Here is a 17,727-nt window from a genome sequence, read left to right as displayed (position 1 = left end):
CAACAAAGGAGTTTTCAAAGCAAAAAAAAGGAAATTCTTGAGTGGCAAAGTCACTCACCCGATCTGCACCCAATTGAGCATGCCTTTTATATGCTGAAGAAGAGAAAACTGAAGTGGACTAGCCCCCAAAACAAACATAAGCTAAAGATGGGTGCAATACAGGCCTGGCAGAGCATCACCAGAGAAGACACCCAGCAACTGGTGATGTCCATGAATTGTAGACTTCAAGCAGTCATTGCATGCAAAGGATATGCAACAAAATACTAAACATGACTACTTTCATTTACATGACATTGCTGTGTCCGAAACATTATGGTGCCCTGAAATCGGGGGACTATGTATAAACACTGTTGTAATTTCTACATGGTGAAATCCTTTTATACGGATTTGTACGACAGAAAGGCCACGGACAGCACCGCCTCCCAGAACTTCCTGTCCTCTATCACGGAGGTCTTGGAGGACAGCAAGCGGGAGAGTCTAGACCAACCACTGACCCTAGAGGAGCTGCATGGCTCCATCCGTTCCTTTGACTCGAGTAAAACTCCCGGAAGCTATGGCTTACCGGCCGAGTAGTATTTGGTTCTGTGGGACTGGGTGGGCCCGGACTTGCTGGAAGTGTACAACGACACGCTTCTAGCCGGCAGCATGTCAGACTCCATGAGGAAGGGCAGCATCACCCTAATCTACAAGCAGAAGGGGGAGATGAAGGATAGGAGGAATTGGAGACCCATCACATTGTTGAATGTCAGGGCTTGAAATTAGCGGTTGCCTGGGTGCCAATGACCACCCAAGGTGCTGCCGGGCAACCTAAATGCCGAGTCATTTTGCCCGGCTTGGCATTGCAGATACTGGTTTATACCGAAGATAACAGAAAAACAGGAATAACTCAGTGGGTTAGGCAGCAACTCTGGAGAAAAGGAACGCGACGTTTCATGTCGGCGGCGACGACGTGGTGCGGAGCAAAGATATGGGGTGTGGGATGACGGAGGGTCGGAGCGAATGACGGGCCCCACACAGCAGTGGCCAAAGATTTTATGGGACAGTGGCAGCGATAGTGGCTCCTCCTCCTCCTCCTCCAGCACCCTGCCCGCCCGCCCTGATAGCGACCGCTGCTTGCCAATCCGCTAACGACGATACCGCTTTCAAAACAAACCCTCCCGCACACCGAGGCCGGTAGGAGGGAGGGCCTCTTCTGCCGTCTGAAGCAGCTGCACCACTCGGTCCCGCACCTTCCTGTTGGCTGGCGGAGGAGGGGAGGCGGTGGCAAGGAGATCCCAACCGCCTCCCCCTTTGGCGGCAGCACTTGGCGGTGGACAGGGATGGCCAAGGCAGCGGGGCGATGATGCCGTCCGTGTCCGATGAGCGCTGACCTTCCTTCCCACCTCCCCCCCCCCCCCCCCCCCCCCCCTCTCTCTCTTGTACCCCCCCTTATCCTGGGACCCTCCTCTCCACTGATCCCAATTCCCGACTATATTCAGTCCTCGCTGATAACCCCTGTGCTCCCCTCCCAATCTACCCCCCCATTTATTCATCTTGCACTGATCTCCCTATCCACCTCGCATTGATTCTCCTGCCACCCCACCTTCCCCCATCCATCCTACACTGGTCCCCCAATACATCCTGTACTCACGCCCTTTCCCATCCACCTGCACTGCCTCCCCCATTCATCCTGTACTGTATCCCCTCATTCATCCTGTACTGATCCCCTCATTCATCCCATACTGATCCCCTCATCCATCCCCCGCACCTTGCCTCTCACCTCGTTCCCCCCCCCCCCCCCCCCCCACCCCCTCCGGGATATATCCACACCGCACTGATTCACAGGCACCCCCCCCCGACTCTACTGTGCTGGAAATGACCAGAGCAAAAATTGACTTTGTTTGATGACAGAATGCAATCAAATGTGTTTTAAATCCCAATGTTATTATTTGTTTTAGTCCATAAAGACGGATTAATTAAATTATGAACACGTGAAACATTAAAACAGCAGTGTTCGATTGTCACTGCTACCGTTGACACGTTATTACAGAATTCATTTTAACAACAAATCAATGCTCTTAATATGGAGTATCAGCACTGTAGTTATTTAATGAGCAACATTCACAACTATACGTTGGATTTGTCCAGGTTTTACTTCTACAGTCGGTCATATACATCACAAATTTGGCCAGGAGATATTTCAGCTGAAATTTTAACGTTAACTCTGTAGTGGGAATGATGGAAACAGCGTTTATCAATAATTTTTTTTAAATCTGGTGCATACAAACTGGGTATTTTCATTGCTGTTCACAACACATACATTTAATCTGAATTTCCGGTAATGTGGCGTTTTGACACCTTTAAACATATTACCAAAAGAACATTTGCTGCAGTTATGTCCTTTGGCCATCTCTTGTCAGTTAGTGTAATGTTTAACCTGTCAGATGGGTATAGTCGATTTTAACAACTATTATCATAAAATGTCCTTGCAACCTGTATATTTTGTTGTGCATAAATTATGTAGCAATAACGACCCATGCTATGGCCATGTCATGATAATTTTCGGCCTTTCACAGAAAACATGCTTGCATCAATCTGTAGTGTGCATGGTTAAGCATATATGTTTCCATGACCCAGGATTTATTGACACAGGTTGATCATACGCTGAATAATCCAACCACATTTTTGTTGGGAAATGGAAAGAAATTGGATCCAACTGCTCTACAACGATATCTGTAGTACAGTCCAAATCAATGTGTGGGAATCAGACAGCTTCCCCGTCAGGTCTGGAGTCAGGCAGGGTTGCCCTCTCTCCCGTCTTGTTCGTCTGTTGTATTGAACCTTTTGCCGAGTCCATCAGGAAGGACGCGAGCATAAGAGGAGTGACATTGCCAGGCAGTGGGGGCACTCAGGTCAAAACCTCCCTGTACATGGACGATGTCGCCGTCTTCTGCTCGGATCCAGGGTCCGCAGATTGATCAGTTTGAGTCGACTATGGGAGCCAGGGTGAACCGCAGGAAGAGCGAGGCCATGCTCTTTGGCAACTGGCCCGACCGATCTTCCGTCCCCTTCCGTCCCCTTCACCATCAAGCCTGACTTCTTGAAGCTGCTGGGGTTCTGGTTCGGGGGAGCTGAGGCATGTGACAAGAATTGGCTGGAGTGGATAGCCAAGGTGGGGAAGAAGCTGGAGCTGTGGAAGCAATGCTCCCTCTCCATAACGGGGAAAAATATGGTCATCAGGTGTGTGGTGCTCTCGGGGCTGCTGTACTTGGCGCAAGTGTGGCCTGTCCCTCCCTCCTACGCCACAGGGATCACCCGGGCCATCTTCCAGTTCATCTGGGGTTCAAGGATGGACCAGGTGCAACGGGCCACAATGCACAAGTCGGCAGACAAAGGGGGTAAAAGCGTGCCCAACGTCGCCGTGTGTGGCTGCATCAAGCGGAGCGTAGAGCCAAGGCACGTGGGCACCAGGTGTCACTACCTGCTGAGGTTCTACCTGTTCTCGGTGTTGCGAAGGATGGGCCTGGCACAGATGCCATGAAATGTGCCAGTCAGCTGGACATTGCCGCCCCATTGCCGTTCGTGGAAAGGTTCTTCCGGACCAACACCGGACCAAATCCATCGGGCAGTGGTCAGCACGGAACGTTCTGCAGGCACTGCAGGGAAAAGACTCCATGGATCCTGTGGTGTGGTTCCCATAGCAGACTGCCCACTTGTCTGGCAAAATGCCTCATCGCAGAACTCACCAACAAGCACCAAGACCTGGCTTGGCTGGCGGTGAGGGGAGCCCTCCCAGTCAGATCCTTCCTGCACCGTCGCAACCTCACTACCAGCGCACGCTGCCCTCGGGACGGCTGCTATGGAGAGGAGACGGTTGCCCACCTCTTTGCAGAGTGCGGATTCGCAAAGAGAGTCTGGAGAGGTCTGCGAGGGTCCCTGTCACGGTTTATTCCAAACAGCTCCGTCACAGAGGACTCTGTGATTTACGGACTGTTCCCAGGGATGCATTCAGAGACTGACACCGAGTGCTGCTGGAAGGTCATCAACTCGGTGAAACACGATCTTTGGTCTGCCCGAGCGTTGTTCACCACCCAGCGGAGCGAGATGTCCGTTGGGGAATGTTGCCGACTGGAGACTGCAGGAGTACGTGCTGAGGAACGCACTGAAGCTCAGTGCAGCCAACGCCAAGGCTTGGTGGGGGAGGACCAGTCTAAGGTCCTTCCGCTGCTGGACATGGGGGGCAGGGTGTGGTGGAGATGCCTTCAAATTAAGGGAAGGGATCCCACACCAATGGGCCACATGAGTGGCAAGAGTGCGGGATAAATTTGTAAAATTTGAGCAATGTATGTAGACTATTGGATAAATTGTATAGCCTCCGAAAATGTCGGATGAGTTTTTTTTGTACGGTTCATGTATTGTATATATTTATTACCTGAATAAAGTCTATTTGGAAGTAAAAAAAAAACGAACTGTGCGGAGGTGTTGGGCGAAGCGATCACCAAGCCTGCGCTTGGTCTCACCTAGAGCAGCGGATGCAATAGATGAGGTTGGAGGAGGTGCAGATGAACCTCTGCCTCACCTCGAAAGACTTCATACACAAAAGGATGGTCAAATATCTGACCACAGTATTAGGGGGAGGAGGTGGTCAGGGATTCTAATCAGTTCCAGAGTGAGAGGACTAGACAGCTGCTGTATATAAAAAGAGGAGACTGCATGTTGAATAAAAGTACAAGTCAGTGGGTGTGGAAGGCTGGGGATGGTGGTGTTAGGGACTTCTCGACTAGAGTTCATGGAGGGAATTAATTGCAATGGAAATCAAGGTGGTAAGTGCACAGCTGACTGTTTCAGCAATAGGGGGCAAAAGCAGATGATATTCGAGAATGTAGACACAAAAAGCTGGAGTAACTCAGCGGGACTGGCAGCATCTCTGGAGAGAAGGAATGGGTAAACGGGTAAATCAGCATCTGCAGTTCCTTCCTACATATTAGAGATTGTGCTCTGTAGTCTGTAAAATAAAGAGGATGAAACTGAAACTCATCTCTGGTTGAATAAGATGCTAAAGAAAAGGCTTGAGTAAAGTTTACAGAAGCCAAATAACCTGCAATGTGAGAAAAAAAAAAAAAGAGCATCTGGAGAAAACCCGCACAGTCACTGGGAGAACAGACAAACTCCATACACACAGAATACGTGGTCAGGAAAGAATCCAAAGCCAGGATTGAACTTGTGGCGTTGTGAGGCGGCAGATCTACCACTGCGCGCCACTGTGATGCCCCTAATGAAGAGTTAAAACTGAAGAATGGACAGCTTAAGCATCAAGGATAATTTTGGAAGTAAAAATAGCTTGCATTTAAACCCAACCTTCCAGATACTACATTTTGCTAAATTTGCTTGGTGCTTAAAGGAGATTTTTAGCTTCGGCCTCCCTTAAATATACAATTTCGAAGGAGCACAAAACCTCCTAATGAAATGGAGTAAAACTAATCAGAAGTGCAGATTAGATCTGAAAAATGCGAATATTTTCAGTATACACAGAGTCTTGTCGGTTTGGGAAAGGAAATTGAGAAACTTCAAGATTAGACTAAGACCACTGAATAGAAATGTAATATTTAACTTTTTCAGACATATTTGGTTCCCGAGTCAGCTAATGTGGTTATAAAATTGGTTTTAAAACTCGAGCAGACATTAGTCATTAGGAAGTCAATTAGCATTTTCTGTTCTCAAGATGAGTTATTTTAACCTCTGAAACAGTCAGACTTCTTTTTACCAAAGGGTATATATAGCATCTAACTGTTTTCAAAAATGTTCTCATATTTTGAAGTCAGTTGGTTATAAGCACATTTTCTATTTTCATAATTAGAGATGTGGCTTCCTGTTGTGCTGTAATCACATAGTCAACAAGTTGACCTAAAACTTGCTACCAGCTGCTTCCACTGTAAATGTATTCAAAGGAATTTGACAGAAACAAAGAAAATATATTTTTATATAATAATTCCCAGAAAGTGAAGACATCCTAATATATTTCACAAATAATTAAGTATCTTTGAAATAAAATCACTGTCATAATAGTAATATACGCCAACTTCTATCTCTAGATTAAAGCAACTAGTGACGATATGAAACATATTTTAGGTTTTGATGGATCAGGGAAGAACAACAGGCAGGACATTGTGAGAAATTCAATACTTTTCTATTACCACATTACATCTGAAAGCCATGTTTTATCTGAAAAACCATACATCAGAATGCAACACCGACAGTGATACACTACCGTGTTAACAAAGATTACAAGTCCATAAGACATGGGAGCAGAACTAGGTCATTACCAAACTCATAACCATTTGATTTTAAGGCAGAAATTAGTTCTATTACTGAAGCAAAGCTGCAGGCAAAAAATAGAACTGTGATTATACTTGCTCAATTGCATTTATGTATCAATTTAATTGTCTGCTTCCTTCCTAATCTAAAGATTGCAAAAGGGTAATCCAATCCAAATGTAATATGGTACAAAATCAGTTGCAGTTATTAACAAGAATACTAACCTTGACAGTAGAATCCCAAGAAGAAGTGTATAAATGATCGTTGAACCAGCAGACCTTGCTAACAGCATCATCATGACCCATCAAAGTATCCTGTCGTCGCCCATAGGCTACTGAGTAAAAATACCTAACAGGAAAAATCAGACTAAAAATCAATTTTTGATGGGCCGACTAAATACAAGTAAATTTCAGAATTTTATAGTATAGAAGGGTCAATTTAATTGCAAACCACCTCCTCAGTTTCTAAAACACTGAATTGTTTCTAAATCAATAAAATTGTCTTAGCAGTTAGCCTGATTACTGAAACGCCTTACTTTATCAAAAACAAAATTTGGAATCCTACTAATTCTAGATTTTAGTGCTGTATTTCATTCACAAAAGCATCATTCAACCATTACGAGGAACAGCTATGGTTCTAACCCAAAACCCTGCCAAAAATAGTATTGACTGCATCCATCTCTCCTGTCAAAATAATATCTCATCTTTTACCGCCATTCTGTTTCATAACTTTATGCCAACACTGTGTATATTGAGCAAAAATGTAAAATGCGCAGGCCAATGAATACTGCAGTTATGAAAGGAGGTCAAAAGTTGATATGCGGTAGCAATGATTCACAACCCAACTTCCCAGGTATTTTCCAAAATCCACAAAACAGAGGTTGGGATTGTGATAGACGAGTGCAGCTTCAACAATGTTCAGGAAACTGAATACCATCCAGGACAAAACACATCACTAGATATGTACACACCCATTACTCTTCGACACGTGCTGTGGCTGTTATGCATGCATATCGAATATTAAATGCACTACAATTATTTGCTAAGACTACAACACCTCATACTTCTTCCAGCAGATGCATTCCCTCCAGACCTGACATAACCAGTGAGTGACGTCTAAACAGTTATTTGTATTGTATCCAACATTTCCACTCCTTCTCCTGCTCTAGTGACACAAACTTCAAGCTATTGTTTTGTACTCATTCAGTACCTCAGTCAAGACCCTCCTTCCTCTGAAAGATTTGAAAATGGCATGAGCAAGTCTGTTTAGTCTATCTTTTATACCTGCTCTGCTTTTCAATAAAATCATGGCTGATCTTTTATCCAAACAGCCAACCCCATATCTCTTGATTCCTACATATTTAACAATCTATTGATCTCTGTCAAGAATATGCCCACTGTCCGAACTCTTAAAGCCCTCATGGCTTGAGAATTCCTAAGAAATTAGTGAAGACATTTCTTCTCAACCCTGTCAAACCTCAAGATTGTTCTTCACATTTCAATGAGATTTCCTCTTTCTTTTTAACTCAATTGGTTCTAAACCAACGATGGAAATCCAAGACCCCAGGAGACAATGTGGCGAACATTTGCTGCACTTTCTCTGCCCCGTATATCCTTTTTTAGATTGGCAGACTAGACTTGTATGTAATAATCCAGATCCATAGCTCTAAATGATTAGGGCACGACTTCTCCAATGTTGCACTCAAATCCTCTCAAAATAAAGGCCAAAACACCACACGCCTTCCTAATTCCTTGACATGCCAGTACATTAACTGTCAATGATTTGTGTGCAAGGTCATCCAAACCCATTTGATATCAAAGTCTTTTAATATCTCACATTTAGAAATGCAATATCTTTATATTTTTCTTAATTAAGAATCTCTTATCTTCCAACATTATATTCCAATTACCACTTTCTTTCCTATTCACTCAATCCATCTAGTTCACCCTGAAGTCTTTCTGCATCCTCCTGATTAAGCAAACCTTGACTCAGTTTTGTACAACCAGGGAGCTTGGATAAATAATGCTGAATACCTACCTCATCCAAGTCATTAATGGAAAGTGTGGACAGATACTCCAGCACCTGCAGCACCTCACCAGCCAGTCTTCAACCCTAAAATCACCCATTTATTTCTCTTGGTTTTCGGTGTTCCCAAACCTCAATCCACCCCAGTGTATTACCCCAGATATACTGTGCTTTCAAACAACATAGCTTGGCCTCTTGAAATAACCACTCTATTTCAGTAAGGTCATGACTCATCTTCTATTTCAACATCATTTTTTTCAATAACATCCAGAATCTATCCACCTCGGTTTTGCTGGCAAACAAAGAGCCCCCACAGCTTCCTGGGATTGAGATATTCCAATGATTCATCAATGCCTGAATGAAAAAATTGCTAACTTCAGTCCTAAATGGCCTACACGATTATTGAAGTAGTGACCCCATACTACCTCTCGCTTCAACCAGGGTAAACATCTATTCAATTTCTACTCTATCAAGCACTCCAATGGAGTTTTTGTACATTTCAAAGTGGTTATCCCATCCTTCTGTACTCTGGAGAATAATGTTCTTGCCGACTCAATTTATTCTCATATACCATTCCAGAATCAATCTCGTGAATCCTTGCTGCACTGCCTCTGGAGCACCGTATAACCCTTTAAAGGCAAGGAGACCAAAACAGTACACATTATTCACGATGTGTTCTCACTAAGGCACATAATTGTACTTAAACATGTATCTGAACTATATCTGCTTTAATGCCCGACATTATTTTCTGTTTTGTTTTAAGCAAACTGCCTCCAGTTCATTCATGATAAATTTCTTCTCAGATCACTGAATATGTTTTGTTTCGAATTGTATATTTTCAATTTTTCTGTTTTTTTCCCATATCCACTTTAAATCTAATATTAAGATCACTATTGTGTTCTTGAATTGAAACACTTGTTTTAAATTTTCTGGGAATAGACCCCAGCCTCGCAGTAATCTAGAAATACAAAATATATTTTACACATATTTAAGTTAATCTGCACACTCAATGCCTGATATATTGTTTCTTCCTCAATGTCATTCATATGGTTGAAGTTCCCAATCATATTTTTCTTGTTGTAATTTGCTCTTCCATCCTTTTTGTTTAAGCATTAAGGAAATCAAAGAATGAAGGGGTTAGTAAAGTTCTACTGAATCGTAGGATTAGTGATGATCTTGTTGGAATGCTGGAGCAAAGTGCAAGGAATCAAATGGCCTATTGCTTCTACTTCAAACAGTGAGATGTTCACTTACAGTGCCCTCCATAATGTTTGGGACAAAGACCCATCATCTGTTTACCTCTGTATTCCACAATTTGAGATTTGTAATAGACAAAAAATCACATGTGGTTAAAGTTCATAATGTCAGATTTTAATAAATGCCATTTTTACATGGTTCCCCCATTTCAGGACACTATAATGTTTGGGACACAGCAATGTCATGTAAATGAAAGTAGTCATGTTTAGTATGTGTGTCATATCCTTTGCGTGCAATGACTGCTTGAAGTCTGCGATTCATGGACATCAACAGTTGCTGGGTGTCTTCTCTGGTGATGCTCTGCCAGGCCTGTATTGCAGCCATCTTTAGCTTATGTTCGTTTTGGGGGCTAGTACCCTTCAGTCTTCTCTCCAGCATATAAAAGGCATGCTCAATTGGGTTCAGATCAGGTGATTGACTTGGCCACTCAAGAATTGACAATTTTTTAGCTTTGAAAAACTCCTTTGTTGCTTTAGCAGTATGTTTGGGATCATTGTCTTGCTGTAGAATGAACTGCCAGCCAGTGAGTTTTGAGGCATTTGTTTGAACTTGAGCAGATAGGATGTGCCTATACACTTCAGAATTCATTATACTACTACCATCAGCAGTTGTATCATCAATGCAGATAAGTGAGCCAATACCTTTAGCAGCCATACATGCCCAGGCCATAACAGCCCCACCACCGTGTTTCACAGGTGTTATACTTTGGATCTTAGGCAGTTCCTTCTCTCATCCATACTTTGCTCTTGCCATCACTCTGATATGCTAATCTTGAAATCTGAAGTGTATAGACGCATCCTATCTGCTCAAGTTCAAACAAATGCCTCAAAACTCACTGGCTATGTTAATCTTCATCTCATCTGTCCACAAGACCTTTTTCCAGAACTGTGGTTTGCGGCTAACCAGTGGTTTGCATCTTGCAGTGTAGCCTCTGTATTTCTGTTCAGGAAGTCTTCTGCGGACAGTGGTCATTGACAAATCCACACCTGACTCCCGAAGAGTGTTTCTGATCTGTCGGATAGGTGTTTGGGGGTATTCTTTATTATAGAGAGAATTCTTCTGTCATCAGTTGTGGAGGTCTTCCTTGGCCTGCCGGTCCCTTTGCGATTAGTAAGCTCACCAGTGCTCTCTTTTTGTCTTAATGATGTTCCAAACAGCTGATATTGGTAAGCATAAGTTTTGGCTGATGTCTCTAACACTTTTATTCTTGTTTCTCAGTCTCATAATGGCTTCTTTGACTTTCATTGGCACAACTTTGGTCCTCACATTGATAAACAGCAATAAAAGTTTCCAAGGGTGATGTCCGTGAATCACAGACTGGAGGAAAGACTAGGTGCTGAGAGCTCTCTTTACCTGCATTAAGGAGGCATTTAAACACACCTGAGCAATTACAAACACCTATGAAGCCATGTGACCCAAACATTATGGTGCCCTGAAATGGGGGGCCTATGTATAAACACAGCTGTAATTTCTACATGGTGAAACCAAAATGTATAAAAATTACATTTAATGAAATCTGACAATGTGTACTTTAACCACATGTGCTTTTTTCTATTACAAATCTCAAATTGTGTAGTACAGAGGCAAATAAATAAATGCTGGGTCTTTGTCCCAAACATCATGGAGGGCATTGTATATGGTAATCTATACTAAATACAAGCCAATTTGGCACCTCATACGCTATTCCTCGAGGTAAATTGATAAGTATACCAAACCATTGGCTCCATCTACATTTTGTAAAGGGCCTGTCCCACTTTCACGACCTAATTCACGACCCTTTTTACTCGTGGACATTTTTCATCATGCTAGAAAAAACACCCCAACCTACTTGATGCCACGAGTACCTACAACTAGCATCACGGCCTGCTACGACTTACCTACGACCTCCTATGACCTTGTGACGACCATGCTGAGAGTATGAGTCAAGGGCAAACTCGGCAGAGGTCGTGAATTAGGTCGTGAAAGTGGGACAGGCCCTTAAGCATGCACCAGCAGACTCAGAAACAGCTACTTCACCTCTGTTATAGAGCTTCTGAAAGGTCCTTCCATGAGCTAGGGTACAGTCCTATTCACCTCTTTTCCATTGTGGGCATTGGACTGTCTATGGAACTCATGGCCAAAATGTGTTAGAATGCTGAGAACTATATGCCACACTCTGTATCTTCCCCTTTATTCTATCCATTGAACTTGGATTTGACGATTGTACTTATGCATGGTATATCTGATCTATTTGGATAGCAAGAAAAACAAAGCTTTTCACTATATCTCGGCACGTGTGAAAATAATGAACCTAAGCATACCCCTCTTCAGAACTATAACATTATCGTTGATAAACATTACCAATCCCTGTCCTACCCACCTCTTCATCCTTTACAAATTCTGAATAAACTGTATATCTTTTTCTGCAATAGAACAATAGCAATACTTACACATTGTTGTCCCAAGACGAACATACAACAGTTGTATCGTCCAGTAACAAACAACTCGACAGAGCCTAAGAAAAGATTGAGGGGTCAATTTACTAGACTGTTGAGACTAATGGACAGTAATAGCTGTAATTATGACGTGGAAACTCTGGACAAAGATTTCTGCTGTGCCCGAGAGTTTCCAATATCTCCTGCTGGTCAGCAAGAGAGAACAATGGAAGTCTCAAGGGAATTGTTGGAAATGTTTCACATGTATTTAATGAATTTATGAAAAGTAGCCATTCATAGCTACTTTTACTAATTTACCTTCATAGGCCTTCATAGCTACTTTTTCTAATTTACTAATCATTCATATTTCTCAGCCAGGGCTCCTGCAATTTCTTCTCTAGCTTCCCACTAGAATTTATACAGATGAGAGGGGACCTTATTGAAACATATAAGATTAAGAGATTGGACACATCAGAGACAGGAAACATGTCCCCACTGTTGGGGGTAGTCCAGAACCAGGGGCCACAGTTTAATAAGGGGCAGGCCATTTAGAATAGAGATGAGGAAAACCTTTTCACCCAGAGAGTTGTGAATCCGTGGAATTCTCTGCCTCAGAAGGCAGTGGAGGCCAATTCTCTGGATGCTTTCAAGAGAGAGTTAGACCGAGCTCTTAAAGATAGCGGCGTCAAGGGATATGGGGAGAAGGCAAGAACAGGGTGCTGATTGTGGATGATCAGCCATGATCACAGTGAATGGCGGTGGTGGCTCGAAGGACCGAATGGCCTACTCCTGCACCTATTATCTATAACTAACTTAGAACAGACATTCTTTACTTTATAAATATTTGTTATTTTGATCTCAGAAGCACAAAAAATTAATTGATTGTTAATAGATATCTTTTCACAGAAGTAGTCTCACCATATGTGAAAAGGACATACTCCGTTGTAACAATCTGGTTTCTTTGGAAAACATCTTTAGTGTTGAGTCTGTATTGTAAATGCAAAATACAATATTAATTTAATGGCATCAGAAACTCTTTATAGTAAAATGCACATGCATTGTAGGTGGATTATGCTTCAGCTCAAAACCCTTAGAGTCATGCTACACGGAATCAGATACTTTGGCCCAACCTGTCCATACCGACCAAGATCTCATTCACAAGCGTTTGGCCCAGATCTCTCTGAACATTTCCTATCCAGGGTCCTGTCCAATTATCTTTTAAAAGTTGTTATCATACCTACCTCAACTATTTTCTCTAGCAGCTTGTTTCATGTATCCACCATTCTCTGTGTGAAAAAAAATGCTCCGATTCCTATTAGCTGCAGAATTAGGCCATTTGGATCATCGAATCTACTCCGCAATTCAATCATGACTGATCTATCTCTCCCTCCTCACCCCATTCTCCTGTTATCTCCCCATAAGTTGACACCTGTACTAATGAAGAATCGATCTATCTCTGCCTTAAAAATATCCAGTGACTAGGCCTCCACAGCCTTCTGTGGCAAAGAATTCCACAGATTCACCACCGTCTGTCTAAAGAAATTCCTCCTCATCTTCTTCCTAAAAGAACATCCTTTAATTCTGAGGCTTTAACCTCAGACTTAGACTCTCCCACTGGTGGAAATATCCACCCCACATCAACTCTATCCAAGCCTTTCACTATTCAGTACATGTCAATGAGGTCCTCCCTCATTCTTCTAAACTCCTGCAAGTACACATTTTCAAACGCTCATCATATGTTAACCTACTCATTCCCTGGGATCATTCTTGTAAACCTCACTTCCTTCCTCAGATATAGTGTCCAAAATTACTCACAATATTCCAAATGCGGCCTGACCAAATGCGTTTTATCGAGCTTCAGCATTACATCCCTGTTTTTGTGTACAAGCCCTCTCAAAATAAATGCTAGCATTGTGTTTGCTTTCTTTACTATGATTCAACTTGCAGATTAACTTTTTCGGAATCCTGCACCAGCACTTACTAATCCCTTTTCCGGATCCGGAAGTGGCGGCGCAGTTGACAGCTGCGGCTCGCCTGCAGTCCGTCTGTTTTCATTTTTGTGTTGTTTTCTTTTGTCTTGTTTTAGTTAAATTTTAGTTTATTAGGTTGTGTATATGTGTGGGGGGTGAAACGTGTTTTTTTTGTCTCTTCCTTCGGGGGAATGCGACTCTTCTTGTCATATCCCCCTTCTTTGCCTCCGTCTGCGCTGAGGCCTAATGGCAGAGCTGGCGGCCTCCAACTGCGACCGACCTCGAGACTCCGGAGGCAGAGCCAGCCAGGACCAATGCGAGGTTGGCCGAATTCAGAGCTGAGGCGGCGTTCCAGTGGCGGTGGCCCGGCTTCGGGGCTGAGGCGGCGGCGACCTGAATTCGGGGCTCAGCCGCGGGCCAGTGGACGACATGGTCGGGAGCTCGCAGGTCACAGGTTGGTGACCTGTTTTTGCGGAGCTCCCACAACTACAGCTGCGTCCGCTGGACTGGAGGGCGGCAGCTTTGACCACCCCGGGCCACGGAGCTTGAACCGGCCCGTTCGCGGAGCTCGGTTGAGCCGCAGGTCTTACTCACCATCATCCGGCGGGGTCACAACAACAGAAGCCTGGATCGCCTCAGCGCCGAGGGAGAACAAGGAGGGAAGAGACAGATACTTTAAGACTTTTGCCACCATCACAGTGAGGAGGTGCCTGGTGAACTCACTGTGGTGGATGTTAATTGGTGTTTATTGTATGTTTTGTTATTTATTATTATATGTATGACTGCAGGCAGCGAAATTTTGTTCAGGCCGAAAGGTCTGAATGACAATAAAGGAATCCAATCCAATCCAATCTTTGCACCTCCGATTTCTGGATTCTCTCCCCATTTAGAAAATAGTCTACGTCTATATTCCTACCACCAAAATGCATGACTCCACACTTTGCTACACCATATTCTATCTGCCTCTTCTCTGCTCAGTCTCCCAACCAATCCAAATCTTTCCGAGGAGTCCCTGCTTTCTCTACACTACCTGTCTCTCCACCTAATTTCGTATCATCCGCAAACTTGAGCCTCCACAAAATCAAAGCCTTCAATTCCCTCATCCAAATCATGAATATACAACGTGAAGAGCAGCGGCCCCAGCACCGAGCCCTGCGGAACTCCGCTAGTCACTGACAGCTAGACAGGGAAAAAAACCCTATTATTGCCACTCTTTGCCTTCTGCCATCCAGTCAAATTGATATCCATGCTAATATCTACCATGGGCTCTCATCCTCCTTAGCAGCATCACATGTACCACTTTATCAAAGGTTATTAAATATAACTTTGCAAAAAATATACATTGGGCAGGGTCATGCTTAAGCACTCTGCCAGTATTGACACTATCTCCAACCTGTGATTACCACATGGCCAATTTTACTTTCGATCAGTCTGACTGTTATTTACTAAAGAGCATAATTGGTCACGATGCTTCTGGCAGTTCCTCAGGTGTAGTTATCAATTGTAATATAATTACAATTTATTGGGCAATTTGTTGTACATTTTATTGGAACTTTTCAAAGCCTTCTGAGCATTTGCTGTTGTCTAAGGCATGTACAATCTATTTTTATGATGATTAGATTAAAACAAAAAAGATAGTATACACAAAAACAAATTATTCAACTATTTGAAACTCAAGTTAGCTACTTTTATGTCAGTTGCGACTGGCCTAAAACTGAGAAACCGACTGTTTTGTCTCTGGGCTCAATGCATCTGAATGCCCAGATCATCTGACCTCTTCATTCCAGCCAAAAATAATGCATTTATTTCAAATCTAATTTAGTCCCCAGCACCAAGCTGACAAGAGAACAGCCGGGCGCAAATGATCACAAGTTAAGTTAATTACCTTGTGAAGTCGTGAAGACTGTAGTTCCATTACTAGCAACAGTGATTCCAGTTACTGCTCTATTAATATAAACAGACAAAAGATAAAGTCCGAACACGATCAGAAGACTCAACAATAATAGATGATGATCCAAAGGGAGCAGTGAAGGCTAGTGGAGGCATATCAATTTTGCTGGGCTAAGAAATATTCTTAGTAAATTGACATGCATCAAATGGTTGCACAGACCTTTCTCTGCATACATAAAGAACAGCAGTGCAATCCAGCAATAATAAATATATTTATAACATTATTTGCATCAACAAACTTTACACTGATAATTACCATAAGGAGGAATGAATTCATGCAACTTACTCCTTGTGAATCTTTTGCTGGTACACTATATATAGTTTACTGATGTTACTCCATGCTAGTTTTCGGCTTTCCTCTGTCAGGTCTTCAAATGAATCTTCACAGGGAGATACTGAATATAAAAGATTCATTATTGTACTACAGTATCCAAAGATAACTTTTTTTTGTTCTTAATATTTACATTAAAATATTGTATAATCTGTTCTTTAAAAGCTCGAGGAATAGAACTTAAAAAACTATTTTTGATCCCACCCTAAATTGACCAAATGGTGCCAGCACAACAACCTGGCTCTCAACACCAGCAAAACCAAGGAACTGATTGTGGACTTTGGAAGGGGTAGGATAGGGACCCACAATCCCGTTTATATCAAGGTGGAAAGAGTCAAAAACTTCTAATTCCTGGGCGGGCATATTTCCGAACAACTTTCCTGGTCCCAGCACACAATGACAAATTATAAAGAAGGCACATCAGTGCCTCTACTTGCTGAGAAGATTACGGAGAGTCGGTATGTCAAGGAGAACTGTGTACATGTGCACAGTAGAGAGCATACTGACTGGCTGCATCGTGGCTTGGTTCGGCAACTTGCGAACATCCAGGAGCGGAAAAGACTGCAAAAAGTTGTGACCACTGCCCAGTTCATCATCGGCTCCGACCTCCCCACCATCGAAGGGATCTATCGCAGTTGCTGCCTCAAAAAGGCAGCCAACATCATCAAAGACCCACACCATCCTGGTCGCACACTCATCTCTCCGTTGCCATCGGGAAGAAGGTACAGGAGCCTGAAAGCTGTACCATCCAGGTTCAGGAACAGCTTCTTCCCCACAACCATCAGGCTATGAAACACGACATCAAATAAGCTCTGAACAATAACAGTCTATTATTACTATTGCACTATATCTGTGCATTTATTGTGTATATATGGTCAATGGTCTATAGACACACTGAACTTTTATCTCCCGTTCTGTATTACGTTTACATATTCTGAGGTGCTGCAGCAAGTACAAATTTCATTGACCTATCTGGGACACATGACAATAAAACTCTCGACTCTTGACTACGATATGGTGTTCCCGTAAATTCCCATTGTTTCATATCCTGTATTTTAAGTAGTATAGATCATGATGTATAGCCAAAATAATATAAAAGTGTTTTCACAAAGAAAAATATCAGATGTGTCCCTGTGTTTTCTTGTCCTCGGGAAAGGTTCTGAAACATTAATGAGTTAGATGAAGGGATTAAAAGTAACATTAGCAAATTTGCAGATGACACAAAGCTGGGTGGCAGTGTGAACTGTGAGGAGGATGCAGGGTGACTTGGGCAGGTTGGGTGAGTGGGCAGATGCATGGCAGATGCAGTTTAATGTGTATAAATGTGAGGTTATCGACTTTGGTGGCAAAAACAGGAAGGCAGATTATTATCTGAATGGTGTCAAGTTTCAAAAAGGGGAGGTACAACGAGATCTGGGGGTCCTTGTTCATCAGTCACTGGAAGTAAGCGTGCAGGTACAGCAGGCAGTGAAGAAAGGAAATGTCA

The 17,727-nt window shown here is 43.0% G+C and overlaps 1 protein-coding gene across 1 annotated transcript in view; it reads right to left on the bottom strand.

Annotated features, from left to right (window-relative positions):
* The window catches only part of nsmaf (neutral sphingomyelinase (N-SMase) activation associated factor), a 95,964-nt gene that overhangs the window by 19,094 nt on the left and 59,143 nt on the right, over positions 1-17,727 (bottom strand). Inside the window, exons 22-26 of the mRNA XM_055634019.1 lie at positions 16,197-16,305; positions 15,846-15,904; positions 12,909-12,976; positions 12,006-12,070; positions 6,519-6,642 (exon numbers count right to left, since the gene is read on the bottom strand). Of these exons, the coding sequence (XP_055489994.1) occupies positions 6,519-6,642; positions 12,006-12,070; positions 12,909-12,976; positions 15,846-15,904; positions 16,197-16,305 (425 nt within the window). The remainder of the gene's footprint in view (positions 1-6,518; positions 6,643-12,005; positions 12,071-12,908; positions 12,977-15,845; positions 15,905-16,196; positions 16,306-17,727) is intronic.

Source organism: Leucoraja erinacea, chromosome 4 (assembly GCF_028641065.1).
Source record: "Leucoraja erinacea ecotype New England chromosome 4, Leri_hhj_1, whole genome shotgun sequence".
Lineage (NCBI taxonomy): Eukaryota > Metazoa > Chordata > Chondrichthyes > Rajiformes > Rajidae > Leucoraja > Leucoraja erinaceus.
Note: the sequence above shows the minus strand (reverse complement) of the source record. Positions and strands in the feature narration are given on the sequence as shown.